The sequence below is a fragment of the Apostichopus japonicus genome, chromosome 15 (genome assembly GCF_037975245.1).
Source record: "Apostichopus japonicus isolate 1M-3 chromosome 15, ASM3797524v1, whole genome shotgun sequence".
NCBI classification, from domain to species: domain Eukaryota; kingdom Metazoa; phylum Echinodermata; class Holothuroidea; order Aspidochirotida; family Stichopodidae; genus Apostichopus; species Apostichopus japonicus.
In genome coordinates this window covers 829145-846231 of record NC_092575.1, presented here as the reverse complement: position 1 = coordinate 846231, position 17087 = coordinate 829145, and the positions used below count along the sequence as shown (strand labels likewise).

Genomic DNA, 17087 nt, shown 5'->3' with positions numbered 1-17087 from the left:
CCAGACCAGACCAGTGTTCTTGTTATGACAGCTTACCCTGCGAACTACAGTATGCTTTAAGAAATAACTACCCACACTCCATCTTAGCTTAATGGTTCACATGCGTTTGTGCAATACAGTTCAATAAAATAACTATTAATTTAATTCTTGATTCACATGTCAATCATCACCGAAATCGGGATTTGGAAGTCGATACTATGTCGATTTAAATAGGTATATGTCAATTTGAGATGCTAGAAACTGGTTTAAGTCCAAGGAAATTGACATCTACCGATTTAATTCAACATATCATCGATTTAAACTGGTAGATGTGGATTTAAATTGACATATACCGATTTATTTAACATATCATCGATTTAAATTGGTATATGTCGAGTTAAAACGGTATATGTCGATTTAAACTGGTATAAGTCGAATTAAATTGGTATATGTCGATTTAAATTGTATACCGATTTAATTTGGCATATCATCGATTAAAATTGGTATATGTCGATTTAAATCGATGATATGTCGAATTAAACTGGTATATGTTGATTTAAATCGGTAGAAATCAATTTAAGCTGATGGAAACTCCGAAACTGGTATAACTGTCGAAGGAAATTGGTATACGTCGCCTTAAATCGGTATAAGTCGATTCCCCACGATTTGAGACTGATGGCCTGCCATAGTATGGCTTGAGACTGATGGCCCGCCATAGATATGTAGCATAAAACTGGTATATGTCGATTTAAATCGGTAGAAGTCAATTTAAGCTGCAGGAAACTGGTATAAGTCGAAGGAAATTGGTATGATTTCGATTTAAATCGGTACAAGTCGATTCCCACGATTTGAGACTGATGGCCCGCCATAAAGTGGCAGTGCTTTCTATCAGAGCCGTCTCTATATACGGCTCTGTATAGCATAACCAAAAGTGAAAACTCCGGCATAAATTGAATGCTATAATTGGTCACATACCGTATCTGGAAAAGCAAGTGGCAAGTCATATTGCCCAAAAAGTCGCTTTTATTTCGTATTTGTGTGAGGTAAGACCCATAGAAAGTAAACATATGAAATAAAAATCATTAGATATACGTACCAATGTTCTCATTCCTCCGAATAATAATTAACAGGTGAAACTTTCGCACTAGGTGCATCGTTCACGCCCACAGTATACGGTCATTAGTAATAAGTTAAGCCTAGCCTCACATACGTCACGTTAGGATACGCCTAGCCTAAGTCATGTCTGAGCAAATGTACACGTCAAGTTGGACAGGACTATCACAACTTAGGCTAGTCGTAACACATCCCAAGGTAACCAAGACCAAAGTATGCAACCTAATTCTTGTCAGTCTATATTTCTGTCGTATTTGCCATAGTTAGTACTCCAACACAGTCCTCCCCTGACCGAGGAGATGACTGAGATTGTGAAATGATGCAGGTCTAGTGTAGGCTAGACTGGCCTTAGTTATAGTTAGGCAGGTCTTAACATCGTCAAAACATATTATATTAATTCTATTCTTAGGATTTAACTTCTTTATAATAATGGTTGTGTTACGTTATGCCATATTGTTGTTAGTCTAAACACCTCAGGAATAACAAAGTCCTGTCTTTCTTGTCATAGAAGTTGGATAACTTGAAATTTCTTCAAGATGTCAGATTCCAAGTATTTTACGACCACCAAGAAGGGTGAAATTTATGAACTGAAGGCTGACCTTAATAGTGATAAGAAGGAAAAGAAAAAAGAAGCTGTGAAGAAGGTCATAGCTAGCATGACCATTGGCAAAGATGTCAGGTAAGAATAAATTGTAATCTTTTTCCTGTCTTGCAACTAACAATACATTAATGAATGTTTAATGGTTTTCATTTCCCTTTTGTTAGTTCTAAGATAATCATAACTGAATTATGTCAACAATGAAAGGAAGCTTTTATGATTACTGCATGTAATTTCGTTATGGATGACAGTATGCATTTGTTATCTCACTTTCATTGTCTTTTTCTATTCTATGCACAGTTCACTATTCCCAGATGTGGTCAACTGTATGCAGACTGATAATTTAGAACTGAAGAAACTGGTTTATTTGTATCTCATGAACTATGCTAAGAGTCAACCTGACATGGCTATCATGGCGGTGAACACCTTTGTCAAGGTCTGTTTCTGCAAGTTAACTTTTTCGATGCTGCAAATGACAAGCAATCCCTTTTCTTTATATTTTTGATATAGAGACTAGGTTAAACTTTGATTTTTGTTTGGAAAAGATGAAATTCTCCTCTTAAAAGTTACTCCTTTTGTGTGCCCACACTTAACTGTGGCTCAACATATTTCATCGCATGCATAAATCAGGGGTTATGATTTGTTCTTTTTAATAATTCTAATCACAGGACTGTGATGACACTAACCCACTGATCAGGGCCTTAGCTGTCAGGACCATGGGGTGCATTCGTGTCGACAAGATCACAGAGTACCTTTGCGAGCCCCTGAGGAAATGCTTGAAGGATGAAGATCCCTATGTGCAGAAGACTGCAGCTGTTTGTGTTGCCAAACTGTTTGATATAAACCCTCAGTTGGTGGAGGACCAGGGTTTCATCGATCAGCTCAAAGATCTACTGACTGCCTCCAATCCTATGGTAGGTGGCAGTGTAGAGAATGGAACACATAAGTTTGCTTTGTTGAGGCCTGAATTTAAGATTACTGTATCCAATTCTATGGCATGTGGCAGTGCAGAGAATAAAGCACACATTTGCTAAGTTTATTACTAAATTGATAATAGTCATAGTCTACTGACTGCAACCAACTGGTAGAATGGTTTCTGTTTGTGATTGGTTCATATGGCTTAAGCATCATCAGTCAACTTTACGTTGATAATTTCAATCTTTTCTCAATTACTCTCAATTTTGTATGAAACAAATACAATGACATGTAGTCCATGGGCTTATTTGAAGATATTTAAACAAAAAAGAAAATACAATGAAAAAACAGCCCTGGGCAGTACTTTTGTAGTTTCCCATCGCACCCATTGGAAGCCTACCTAACGTATTTATTATTTACTTCATCTTCTGGTTCGTTTTCAACAGGTGGTCGCAAATGCAGTTGCTGCTCTCTCGGAAATCAGTGAGGCTTCTCCATCAGGAAGTGCACTGTTTGACCTCAACAGCCAGACCATTAACAAGCTGCTTACTGCCCTCAATGAGTGTACAGAGTAAGTCTTTACAAAACCAAATTTACAAAATGTTGAATTGCTCCATGTAGCAACTGATAGCACACAGTTTAGTATTGTAGTTTCAGTTAATGCACTTGTCAGTAAAAGTAAGATAGTGCTATTGTTATGATATTGGTTGTAAGAACAAACACAAAATGCTGAAAGGCCTACTTATGTTAACAACCTACTGTTAGTACAAGATATTCAGTACTGCAGCTTTCCTACTTTTGTACATGTAAACATTGACGGTTCCTGTGATATGTATAATCTGTGTTTTGCAAAAAGTTGCATTTATCATTTTTCATTTTCCTGGAAGGCAACAACTGAAGTTCTAATCCCATCTCTTTCTACTTTTTATTGCAGGTGGGGCCAGATTTTCATCTTGGATTCCTTGGCTAACTTTACTCCCAAGGATGAGAAAGAAGCCCAGAGTATCTGTGAGAGAGTTACACCACGTCTCGCCCACGCCAATGCGGCTGTGGTTCTCTCTGCTGTTAAGGTAGGGAACTCCATTTAAAGTTTACAGTGATGTTTGTATTGTAATGTTTCTCATGAATAAGCATTTAGTGGACGTGTTCAACTGATAATTGGCTTCCAGCAATCCACAAGTTACCTTATTACTTGTATGAATTCTTTATTATACTGCAAGAGTATTACTGGAAGAGATAAGTCATGTATGGAAATATTCTCAAATACTCTCGAAGGGGTCCGAGGGGAATAAAATTTATCATCGAACCTCCTTAATAGTGGTGTTGTTCTCAAAGAATATTCCATTTTTACATGATTGTGGAAAGCAAAGTGCTATAATGGTAAGGTAGCAATTTAACCAATTGTTTCCTGATATCTTATAGGTGCTGATGAAATTCATGGAGATGATGAACCCCACTGGTGATTATATTGATACCCTGGTCAAGAAGCTCTCCCCACCCCTGGTGACTCTCCTCTCAGCAGAGCCAGAGGTCCAGTATGTTGCCCTGAGGAACATCAATCTTATTGTTCAGAAAAGGTAAAATATTGCTTTAAATAACAAATTTGTAATCTTCAGTTACCAAACCAACCATATTTGCCCAAAGTTTCTCTTGTTTATCAATATAACGACTAGAAAAAAACAAAACATTCTGCAAAGATTGACAATATCTATGCACTATTGCAATTTACTTTGAGCGGTGTAGTTTCACTGTGGGTGGGTTTATTTAGATTTGTTGATAACTACCATTTCTCCTTTAACAATGATGGTGTAATTACTGGTGTTAAGTTTAGTTTAGATTAGTAGAAAAAAAGGATCAGGAGGGACACTCGAGTCCCCATCAGGGACCATATAGGAGAATAAAAAACTGAAGACACAAACAGAAATACCCGATTATAATGCTTAAAGTGTCTGACCAATGCATTCTTAAATCCATTCACACTATTTGCAAGTACAACTTTCTCAAGCAAATCGTTTTACTCATTCACAACCCTATTAGAAAAAAAGTTATGCGGAATATTAATCCTACTTTGTTAACTTTTGGAGTTTTAAGACAATGACCTCTGGTACAACTACTATTAGCAAACATGAAAAAGTCTTGTTTGTGTTTGGTAACACAATTGACACCTATTTGTTTGATTAAATTCTTGATCCTTTCAGAGCTGATATCCTCAAACACGAGATGAAGGTCTTCTTCGTGAAGTACAACGATCCAATCTATGTGAAACTTGAGAAGCTGGACATCATGATCCGTTTGGCCTCCCAAGGAAACATCGCCCAGGTCTTGGCCGAGCTGAAGGAGTATGCTACTGAAGTCGATGTGGACTTTGTCAGGAAGTCTGTTAGAGCCATTGGAAGATGTGCTATCAAAGTTGAGGTGAGTGCTTGAAAGGAAAGAACTCAAGACAAATTGGTATTGATGGCACTGTGATAATTTCAAGGCCAATAGATTGTTTAAACTGTAGGAGAAAAATTACCAGAGTTTGCTGTCATGCATGTTTACATATGTATCACATTTATCTGTGCAATGACAATAAATTGAACTATTAACGAATGCAATGATTATATTTTGATGGTTCCCCGTAATGAGTTTTTCTTCTCTCTTCTCTCCAGCAATCCGCTGAGCGATGTGTCAGTACATTGCTTGACCTCATCCAGACCAAGGTCAACTATGTAGTCCAAGAGGCTATTGTGGTCATCAAGGATATCTTCCGTAAATATCCCAACAAGTACGAAAGTATCATCGCCACTCTTTGTGAGAACCTTGATACCCTGGATGAACCGGAGGCAAGGTGAGAGTTAGGCTCAATTCTATTAACATCTGACCCTGCAATTACTTAAAACAGTGAGCCCTTTATAGTAAGCTATGAAAACTGAATAAGCAGCCAAGTCTTCATATCAATTTCAGAGGTGGTGGACGAGTATTGAATCATGGGAAGGGTGTGATATCCCCGGATCAGTGGGATATGTGACTTTGATTTGAAGGAGCAAACCACAAAAGTATCTGAATGCTTTTCAATAAAATGGCATTCATTAATTTGCATTTGTTTGCATTTTTCAACAAAAGGACACTTAATTACGTTATATAATAATTTCTTAAATATACTAAAACTCCCTCATTAGCATACTTTGTTTTGACTTTCTAATCCATCCCTCCCGTCTCTCCTCTAGGGCATCCATGATCTGGATCATTGGGGAGTACGCAGAGCGTATCGACAACGCCGACGAGCTCCTAGAGAGCTTTGTGGAAGGATTCCAGGATGAGAACTCCCAAGTTCAGCTGCAGCTCCTGACTGCTGTCGTCAAACTCTTCTTGAAACGGCCTCAGAACACCCAAGAACTTGTGCAGAGTGTATTGACATTGTCAACACAAGTAAGTACATCACATTTTAAAATGGCTGTAAGTAACTTACTTCTTGTCATCTTCAATACCATGTTTATGACAGCCAAAGCGTTCTATATTGGAAAGGGATCAAAAGTATTTCCTGTGCCAGTGATTTATAAGTCTGTAAAATTTTGTTTCTTTGAGGTAAAATGATAACAAAAGTTCATTTTGTGATTGGCGTCATGTGTTATTTACTAATCATATTGCATCAGGTACGATATCTCGACACATTTTGTATACAGTGTGTTCACTAATGTGTTCACATCTCCTTCTGCCTTTCAGAACAGTGACAATCCCGACCTGCGTGACAGAGGTTACATTTACTGGCGGTTGCTCTCTACTGATCCAGCAGCAGCCAAGAATGTGGTTCTGGCTGAGAAGCCGTTGATCTCAGAAGAGACCGATCTCATTGAGCCAACTCTTCTGGATGAGTTGATTTGCTACATCGGCAGCCTTGCGTCCGTCTATCACAAGCCACCGAGTGCGTTCGTTGAAGGACGGTCCAATACTCGTAGAGCTTTGCCGATACGGTCTGCTGGGTAAGTTTGTTGGTTGGATATTAAAGTTAGAATTTATGTCAGAAAGTTTCAGCCTGACTTACTTCATTCCATCCAGATCCAGAGAAGAAATGTTAGTTAGGGTCTAGGGGTTAGGAGACCAAGGACTGGAAGAGATTACTTAATTAAACACTTTCAAATGTTTCACCAATGAATGGATGTTTAGTCAACTCGAAAAACTTTTCAAACTGATTGAAACAATTCTTATTGACTCATCAAATTCTTTAAATTGTATTTGAACTATCACCTAACTATCGCTAAGCTTAACAAAATATAAGTTAAAAGATGATTTAATAGACAAGCAGTAACCTGACAAGGAAATTATCAACAAATATTTAAAGATCCCATGTAGTGGAAAGTACTGTGGCTTCTGACTATATCTTTAGCAACGCAGTGGTGTATGTGTACAGCCATTTAATTGTAACTCCGTAGGAAGAGCAACCAAAATCAACTGGTTCAATTTCTCTTGCAGTGAAATTCTCCTTTTGAAAAAAATGCAACCTCTTCATAACCTGTGATCTCTGTTTGCATTGCTTTAGCTCTGGTTCTGCCTCGCCTGAACCATCAACACCACAGAAAGCCCCAGAAACCACTGTCATCCCTACTACACCTGCACCAGAGAATGACCTCCTTGGTGACCTCCTGAACCTTGACCTCGGTCCAACAAATCAACAGTTTATGTCCCCGGCACCTGCTGCTCCACCCCAGCAGCAAGATTCATCATCATTTGATCTGCTGGGAGGCGGTCTAGATAGTCTGGTGAGTTTTGTTTTTGTATTCAAAAGCAAGGGCAACTTTGCAGATTACAAGTAAATCATCTTCTATATCCTTGTGTTTAGTTGTAGCAAATATTTGTCATGTTGTTTTGTTATATTGATCTGTTTTTATCCATTAAAAATTGCAATTTTTTAACATGAAAATTATAGCTGTTGGATTGGTAATTTTTTCCATAATATGTTAAAAAATTCACTGTTTACTTAGTAAGTAAGTTAATAAGTATATTTATTTTGTCAGTATCTCTAACACCCCTCTCTGTAAGGAGAGGTTAACAATGCAGTGCTTTTCCTTTACGAATCCATCATCTGCCCTTTTGCAAAACATTGTAAGTGAAATTGTAGAAAATCACAGCTGTAGATTTACCAATGAATGTTTTGTAGCTCTTGTTGTTTCACTAATGCTTAATTCTTAACCATGTAGTCTTATAGAAACATATGTTCAAATCTCACTTATTTACTGTGTTTATGAATATAAAGATGACATTGTTTCCTTTGCTAGCTTGACACTCAAGCCCCAACACAGTCTTCACCAGCCATGGTGGTAATATATCATGAATATGCATATCTCACCTCCTCCTTGAGCCTTGCTTTGTTTGTTGTTTAGTCCTCCCTCTTTGGTTGCATGTTCCTGTATGTCCCTGTGTCTTCATGACATACAAATGTTGTCATCATGTCAATATGCCCATCATTGTTCAGCTGGTTTACTATTCTTCTTCTTTTGTTGTTGTTTTTGCATTATCAAGTATTCCTTTTGTTTGTGAAGTCATTTCAAAGGCATGAAAGCCTATAATACAAACCATATCAGTATCTTGAATTGTGGTCCATTCATGTTTACACATTCAGACATTACATTATACAGTTATAATAAGACTTGTTAAATACAAAAACCGACTTTTGATGAAGACAAGTTTCTTTATCTGACTACAAAATTTGCATGTTATGGTTACCCTGACAACCCCTCATCCCCCACCCTCCTTCTCTCCCTCGCATGAATCGCTTGTCTTGTGATATTTCAGACAACCTGTTTGCAATAACCTCAGCCCACAAATATTAGCTAATATATTTCATTTGTTGAATTCAACATCTTCATCTCGTGAGGAAACTGCAACCTAACAGAAAGAAAATTACCTCAGACTTGGGTGTTCTTCCTATGCCTGACTGTAATATGTTAAAATATGCAAAGATTCTACAGAAATGTTTACTTGTAACAAGCTTTTCTAATGATCTTGTCATACCAACACTGTCAGCAGATTTACACGTTCATTTCACGCACGTTTATCATGATTATTTTGTATCGTATGTTCAGAAACATCGTGTATAAAATGAGAACAGAATAAGTATATTTTTTTGCGTTAGACTCTAGGAGGCACTCAGGTTAATAATGATTGTAAGAAGTTCATCTTTTCAAATCCCAATCATAATCATAATCTTCACAGATCCTGATGTCCCTATTTTGCATATTGTGACAATCGTTATGAACATAAAGAAAATGGAATGGTTAATTTAATGAGGTTTTACCTGTTGCTTACTTCAACCTTAAAACACACTGCATAATTTGAATGGTAGTCCGGCCGTCCGAGATGACCAAAAGTTGAGTTGGACAACCAAAATCAGCTGTGAAGGTTGTCTGGCAGACAACTAGTTGTTTTCATCAAATTCAGAAAATACTTGGTTTACATCAAATTCAGATTGCATTGTAACTAAATACCCCCAGATAGGGCATGTGATAAATTGCTGGAGTTCTATTCACCAACTAACACTTCTCTCCTGCAGTGTACATATTGGTCATTGTTACCTTTTGGACAACCAAAGTGTAAGGCCTGGTTGTCCAGGGGACAACCAGAGAAACCCTTCAAAATTTGCCCAGACACCAAAGTACTGCATGCATAGCAGTCATATTGCTAGAACCAATAAATAATTTGGATGACCTGTTTTACTTTTCACATTTGACTTTGAGCATTGCTGCTCTCTGTGATTACTATGAAAAATGATGTAATTAGTACTTTCACTTTTCCTTTCAGCTTGGTGGTCCAACTCCCCAGGCAGCACATCCGCCAGTTGCTGCTGCACCACCTGGTAGTCTTGGAGTACTTGGTGACATATTTGGGGTTGGAACTGCTTCTGGAGAATTTGTTGCACCAAAAGAGGTGAGATATCCTACACAGGGGTAAGAGGAATGGGGTATGAGATTAAAAGGTGATTCCAACCTGGCAAGAGCACTGAAAGCATTTTGAAGGTTGGTAACAATGGGGAAGGGGAGGGGTGAGGGGTGGGGGCATGAAGGGGGAGTATAAAGATAGAGAATTGGAAGATGAGTACATAAGTTGACATTTTTAACAAAATCTTTTTTTACTATATTTACTTCAAGGTCTGGTTAGAAGCTCCTAAATGTAAAGGTTTGGAGCTGAAGGGAACGTTTTCAAAGAAAAATAATAACTACTTCATGGATATGTCCTTCACAAATAAAGCCATGCAACAGATGTCTGGATTTGCAATACAGCTCAACAAAAACAGGTAAAGAAAACCAAACTTTTACATGATGAGATTGACCTTAAAGTTAAACGGAAGCCCCCACCTCCTCCCCCTGTTAGGTGTCACTCTTGAATGGGAACAAATACATGATGCTAACCAGGGAATAATAATTCATCTAATAGCAAAATGGTCACATTGCTCTACAAGTGCAAAGAAATATAGCAGTATTTGTACATCGGGACCATAGTATATTCAAAGAGCCTTAAAACTGGTCTACACAATTGTAAGCCTAAATCAGTGCCTGCTAACCATCATTGTATGAACGTTGCAGCTTAAGTTTGATCATACAGATCAGAATTGCAAATAATCTTGTAATAAGTATATATACTTTAGACTTCATCCATATGGAAAGCATTACATTGTCAAAAAGTTTTTGCTTCTTGTTGAAAGATATTACTAATTGCACTTTTTAAATTTTTTTTTATGAAACTGACATTTGACTATGTGATTAAGAAGATACTGTTAACGTTTTGCAATTTTTGACAATTTGACAGGTTTGCTATGTTTTCATAAGTTTCTTAAAATGTTGGAGCTTTGCCTCATGTTGTGTTATTGTTTGTCTTCCTTGCTAGCAGCCAGTTGGGGCTATTGTCTAATGCTACTACCACTCTACTTCCACGTCACCCTTCAAAGCACCATACAGTATGAACAGTTTTAAACGTATATATAAAAATATAAAACGAGGACATTCATATTACGTATACTGCCCAATACAAGGGGGTGACCCGAAAGTACATTATAGAACAACAAAGTAACAGGCCAGTAATTACATATCAGAAATATTCAGTGTGCATACTGTTGTAATAGTGTTGCAAAATTTTCACCTTTGACCTTCTCCCCCATGTCCTCCCCACAGCTTTGGGTTAGTACCAATGTCTCCATTAAACATCAGCAGCCCTTTGAACGCCAACCAACAGATTGATGCGTCTCTACAGTTGGTTATTAGCCCGACACACATGCAACGAATGGATCCATTGATGAACCTCCAGGTGGCCATCAAAAATAACATTGATGTCTTTTACTTCAGTGCATTGATCCCAATGTACCTCTTCTGCACCCCTGATGGTACCATGGGTAAGACTGTTTCCTTTCTTGATTGACTTAGGAAGAAGTATCCAGACATCTTAATCAACATTTATTATTGATCTGATAAATGTCTTGTGTCTGTTTGTAATGAGTGCATGTTGCATTCTAATACCCTATGATTTGTTAGCTCTATGATTTGTTAACTAGTTGAGCTATTGCCATGGCAATGCATGTGTGTCTGTCCGTCAACAAAAGACTACTACTCGCAGGTCCTTTGCTGAATTTTTACCAGACTTGGGGAGGTTGTTTGCATATATTAGAGGGGTAAATATTTCATCAGCAAAATGGAAGTCAAAAGTCATTTGGGGTCATGGGAGGTCAAACAGTGAAATCTTTCAAAAACCATCTCCTCCTAGTCAAAACAGCCACACACAGAAAAAAAATCATTTATACTAAATCTCTTAAAAATTGATTGTTTCTGTTCACCAACCAACAATGCTGTAATTTCAATTAAGTATTAAATCTTGCCATAGTTCGTCTCCTTAAGTTGAATCCATGTGTTTATGTTACTTTCATGTTCTTCAATGTTTCAAATCCTTTTAATGTTTTCAGACAAGAGATACTTCTTGCAGAGTTGGAAAGACATTCCCTCCCAGAATGAGGCAGCATTTGTGTTGACTAACATCAACCTTACAACAGGTTTGTCGAGTTGTTATTTCTCGTAATACTTTGCAATACCAAAATACAACAGTACTTTAGTTATGATAAGTTGTGTGTGAGAGTGTGCAATACTGAAGTACAACAGCACTTAAGTTATGATACGATGTGTGTGAGAGTGTGCAATACTGAAGTACAACAGCACTTAAGTTATGATACGTTGTGTGTGAGAGTGTGCAATACTGAAGTACAACAGCACTTAAGTTTTGATACGTTGTGTGTGAGAATGTGCAATACTGAAGTACAACAGCACTTAAGTTATGATACGTTGTGTGTGAGAGTGTGCAATACTGAAGTACAACAGCACTTAAGTTTTGAAACGTTGTGTGTGAGAGTGTGCAATACTGAAGTACAACAGCACTTAAGTTATGATACGTTGTGTGTGAGAGTGTGCAATACTGAAGTACAACAGCACTTAAGTTTTGATACGTTGTGTGTGAGAGTGTGCAATACTGAAGTACAACAGTACTTAAGTTATGATATGATGTGTGTGAGGGTGTGCAGTACTGAAGTAGAACAGTACTTTAGTTATGATACGTTGTATGTGAGAGTGTGCAATACTGAAGTACAACAGCACTTAAGTTTTGATACGTTGTGTGTGAGAGTGTGCAATACTGAAGTACAACAGCACTTAAGTTATGATACGTTGTGTGTGAGAGTGTGCAATACTGAAGTACAACAGCACTTAAGTTTTGATACGTTGTGTGTGAGAGTGTGCAATACTGAAGTACAACAGTACTTAAGTTATGATATGATGTGTGTGAGGGTGTGCAGTACTGAAGTAGAACAGTACTTTGGTTATGATACGTTGTATGTGAGAGTGTGCAATACTGAAGTAGAACAGTACTTTAGTTATGATATGATGTGTGTGAGGGTGTGCAATACTGAAGTAGAACAGTACTTTAGTTATGATACTAAGTTATGATACTAAGTTATGATACGTTGTATGTGAGAGTGTGTCAGTGTTTGATATGATTGTCAAGGAAGATGGAGAAGTTATCAGGTATTCATTGGAACACTTTTGTGTAACAATCCGTTTTCCTTCCCATCGGTCAGACTCAACATGCTGCAAATGATGGTCAGTGATTTCATTGATGGTCCACAACATGTTGAATTCAGGCTAATGCGAGGAAGCTCTTCTCCTATCAAAGATTTGATATTGATCAGCCCACAGATCTTGAATATTCATTAGCCAAATATTGTTTACCTATTGGTGGATATTGAGAAAGAATCATTTATAAATTATAACAATATTGGTTCATCAATCAAAGTGGCTGGACACTAGTCTGACACACACTAATCAATATAAGTAGGATACTATGAACCTTTTAATATATCATATAAAATTGTTGTACATGATTTTACAGACTGATCAATTACAATTAATTCGCAATGATATTTGTTCCTGTCAGATATAGTGTACTCAGTGTTTATCACTTGGCAACCATATCTGAACTCTGTTGAGCTAATTTGAGTTGATAATTATATCATAATCTTATTATGGAATGCTATTGTAATTCGTGCTACAGTTCAGATTTCACTTTCATTTACTCTCTCTCGAACTTCCAAGATGCTATTCAAGAAAAGCTGGCCAAGAATAACATCTTTACGGTTGCTAAGCGACACGTTGAGGGCCAAGATATGCTCTACCAATCCATGAAACTGGTCAACAACGTTGAGATCCTAGCTGAGCTTAAGGTGCAGCCAGGAAACCCAACGCTAAATGTAAGTCTCCTTTCATTATGGGGTTGATTTCATCCTTTGGATTAGTAACTGATGGAGTCCTTTTACCAAAATTTGATGGCAACATGTTGGCAGACTGCCCAAGTTGTAAAGAAACCCTGAGACATGAAAAAGTGGCATGAAATTTGGCAGTTTTATTTATTTTTAAAAGCAGCTGTTTACCAATTCCATGCAAGATTTCAAAAACATCTTTCTTATTATGTGTACTTCAACTGACGGTTGAATTGGAAATCTGAAAAATCTTGTAAATGTACTAATTTGTATGGAGTAAAGCTAGAATGAACTTTGCACTTAGGGTGTGTACCCCCAGCTTCTATTACAAGAACCACACTGATTTTTGTGGAGGTCTTTTGAGGTCAATAGAGATTAAAAAAAAAAGAAGTTTAAATCCTTGTAAGTATGACAGCTTCAAAGGTAAAGCTTGGATGAACTTTATAGATAAATGTCCATAATGGGTGAAAGACCTTTTCATCAACAATATTCAAAACTTGAAAATCTAATGTTCAGGGTTATAGAAAAATGTGAAAAGGAACAACCGTAAAGCTCGCAGATTGCTATCTGTTTTTTGAGAAATTTCCTTTTCCCTTCCTCCTGATGCTAACACAGTAGGCTATGGTATATGCTCCTATATATGTTTCCTATTCTGATGCAGAGAGCTCCAGTTCCACTAAACTGGCAATGTATCTGTCTGCATATACTTTACCAAGTGCAAAACATGTTTTTTTTCTTCGTGCAGCTGGCGATCAAATCCAAAGTGGTAGATGTCGCAGCGAGTGTTCATCACAGCTTCTTGCTTATCCTCCATGGATAGGTTCTACATCTCAAGACAAGCCATCTTCATCCACCTCGTCCAGCTCTGTTCCTCTTCCCCGGGGATCCTTCAGTTTTAAATGTGTTCTATGTGATTCATTTTCCTTAGTGACCTAAATGTTAGTGTCAATGCTGACACTACCAGCTCTAATGTTTTTTTGTTCTTTGATCCATTTGGTATGGGGGAGGTAGAGTAAGGAGAGGTGGGGAGGGGGTGGGGGAGAGAACTGAGGAGAACTGCAATCCTTTCATGAGTGAAGTTTTCCAAGAAAAGAGTTTTATAAGCCTATGCATAAAGGAAAATATGATTGTTTTGCATACTTGGATTCCTTACTGTTAAGATAAATTATAGTCCACCTTATAGTTTCTTTGCTAGCCAGCCATATTTGCAAGAAGGAACTGCCAAATGGATTTTGGCTTACTCATCACATCAGGTGGCATTCCCTTGAATAATTTAATTGCATTTAATATGCTAGTAAGATACTTATATTTTGAGAACAGAGAAGAAATGAAATATGTGGGTTATGCATTAAACTTCTAAAACTGTGGATTTATAGCCATGCATAGAATCTTAAACAGGAGTATAATTTACAATCGAAGACTTCTAGAGACATTTGCAAGATTTTACAGTAGGGATAAATTAGTTCTTCAAACTTGGTTTGTCTCTTCAAAAGTTTATAATGGTAGCAGGACATGAATAAACATATCACCTTTAAAAAAAAACAGATATCCCTCCACAATTTGAGATGATATCATTCCTTGTACTGCCAGAGATGTTTGAGCTTCCTGTATACATTCCTAGGTATACTGAGAGTGTACTGTAAATACTGTGATAGCATCTCAATTAATAACATTGAGTCATGTGTCAGCTTGCTATATTTCTTAAAAATCGACTCGATCGCATCATTAATCTGCTATTTAAACAGATCCTTGAACAGAAAAATTCATGGAGTTGTTGATATGATGTGAAAACCCATTGTCATCATTTTCATTTCGAGTATGATGTTTGTGTTAAAAACAAAAACAGACCTGTAGACTTTGTTTACTTATTTGAGTCTGTAACAATAAATCAATATGTTAGGCTGTTAGCCTAAGTTTTGTATTTCTGTGATACATCTGTTAGGCCTAGTTTTCTGTGATACATAACCTGTGAATGCTGGATGACTCTGCCTACTTGTTGTTACTTCTGAAATTCTGTTTGTACTTAAGGAAGACAATGAATTTGTAATGAAGGTTTTGGGGTTTGAAGTAAGAAATAAAGGAGGAGAAGATAAAACAATTGTTTCATCAGGGGGCTTAGAGGATGGTCAAACACTGCTATCATCATCTATATCTGTATATTTTTATTCACACATGGCAGCAAAATAATGTCATTTTAGCATCTCAACTTTGCTATTGATCAAAGAAAGAGCATTTCCATTTGAACACATCTTTAACAACCTGATTCATTAAACAATTTGTGAGTTTAATTACATTGTCCTGCTGTAGCATGAAGAAATAAATGATCTTTGAAAAAACTTATCCCTGTATGTACTAGAAAAGACTTGAAATTCTTATGGATTGTCAGTAAAGAGAGATGAATTCTGGAGAAAGTTATTGACTTAAACTATTTAGTCATATGAGATAAGGAGATAAGCCATGGATATGACCAGCTGGAAAACACACCTGTTACATTTTGTATGACTTTTTCCGGTTATTAAGTCGGTGTGACAAATATATAGAGTATATTCATTCTGATACATGAATTTTGTAAAGGATTTTATGTTCCTTTTCTATGTTAAGATCATGTATGGTATAATGTGCACCAAGTCAATGCTATTTCCATTGCTTCTTGAATAAATTCCATCAGAAGTCCTTCATCTGATCTTCATTTTCTTATAGTTCACTAATAGAGGGGGTGATATCGATTTTGTGCTCCTTACAGCCTGGTGTACATCTAGTCTTCCCATGCCTTCTGAGTTCTCCTCACATATTGTCAATGTGTTGAGATACTTCCATTTATCCTTCCCCATTGGTTCATTCCCTGCCCTTTCCCTATTAAAGGTTTTACCCTTCCCTTCCTTTTCCGAGGCTTGCAACAAGTTGGGATAACACTGGCAGGACCAATCCACAATTCACAAAGTCCGCGATAAAAGTGAATTTCTCCATTAAAGGGTGTGAGGCCTCGCGCACAAAGAAACGTCTCATGCCGGTTATCTGACCTAGTTTCCAATGAGGTGTACCAGAAGTGTAAGACAACACCACCGATCCCAAAAAGTACACACAGCTTGCTACCGTCGGTAATTAGACACTAGTGTACAATCAATACAGCTACGATCAATACCAATAACACTACATAGCAGCGATGGACATCTCAGGTCTAGATAAAAGAACAAGGTATCACGTTTCATTTATTGTCTGCATTTCTTAGCGACAAGAAGAAAACTTCACTAGCAACCACCGGCAGTTAACTTTGTAAGAGCGCGACACGCGGTTTGGGGCGAGTCATGAAAGAACCATATATGTAAGCATAATTTGACTGAAGATGAATATTTAGGAATAATATAATATATGACCGCAGACTTAGCATAACTCTTAGCTAAAATTCCACTGACGCACTTATACAGTACGTACAGTCACGTGCATAAAACGGACTCCTATATTTGCAAATGTCATTAGATACAGCCATTACCATATGCATGGTCTTGTAAATTGCATTGTTTGATTAGTTGAAACATGGAGGTAAAAACCAATGTCATGCGTAAAACGCATGAGAAGTGACGGTAGGTGGTACAGGTGTCATTTATTGCTACGGTGGCCTTGGAGCGCACCTTTATCTTAACACATTCTAAGTTGTAACAATCGATATACTTTACTGTTACCACTATTCCAATACTTCTTGGACTTGGTGTTCCAAAG

The 17087-nt window shown here is 37.3% G+C and overlaps 1 protein-coding gene across 3 annotated transcripts; it reads left to right on the top strand.

Moving 5' to 3' along the window:
• Positions 1-862: 862 nt before the first annotated feature.
• LOC139981093 (AP-1 complex subunit beta-1-like) lies at positions 863-16046 on the top strand. Of its 3 annotated transcripts, none has more exons than XM_071993269.1 (19): positions 863-1022; positions 1601-1771; positions 1991-2126; positions 2359-2604; positions 3052-3176; positions 3540-3675; positions 4028-4182; positions 4804-5020; positions 5257-5435; positions 5815-6016; positions 6311-6567; positions 7125-7344; positions 7861-7902; positions 9383-9508; positions 9730-9875; positions 10750-10967; positions 11532-11618; positions 13207-13361; positions 14116-16046. In XM_071993269.1, the coding sequence occupies exons 2-19, from the start codon at positions 1629-1631 to the stop codon at positions 14188-14190; spliced, it is 2865 nt and encodes a 954-aa protein (XP_071849370.1). In that variant the 5' UTR covers positions 863-1022; positions 1601-1628; the 3' UTR covers positions 14191-16046. The 3 variants fall into 3 exon arrangements, with proteins under 3 accessions (XP_071849370.1, XP_071849372.1, XP_071849371.1); XM_071993270.1 differs by having other exon boundaries at positions 918-1022; positions 1604-1771; XM_071993271.1 differs by lacking the exon at positions 7861-7902.
• Positions 16047-17087: the final 1041 nt, after the last annotated feature.

Excerpts from the sequence above, each read along its gene's own strand:
- LOC139981093 (XM_071993269.1), top strand. The coding sequence starts at position 1,629 with ATGTCAGATTCCAAGTATTTTACGACCACCAAGAAGGGTGAAATTTAT. Across the intron at positions 2,127-2,358 it reads CGGTGAACACCTTTGTCAAG|GACTGTGATGACACTAACCC; the intron begins GTCTGTTTCTGC and ends TTCTAATCACAG. Across the intron at positions 5,021-5,256 it reads GATGTGCTATCAAAGTTGAG|CAATCCGCTGAGCGATGTGT; the intron begins GTGAGTGCTTGA and ends TCTTCTCTCCAG.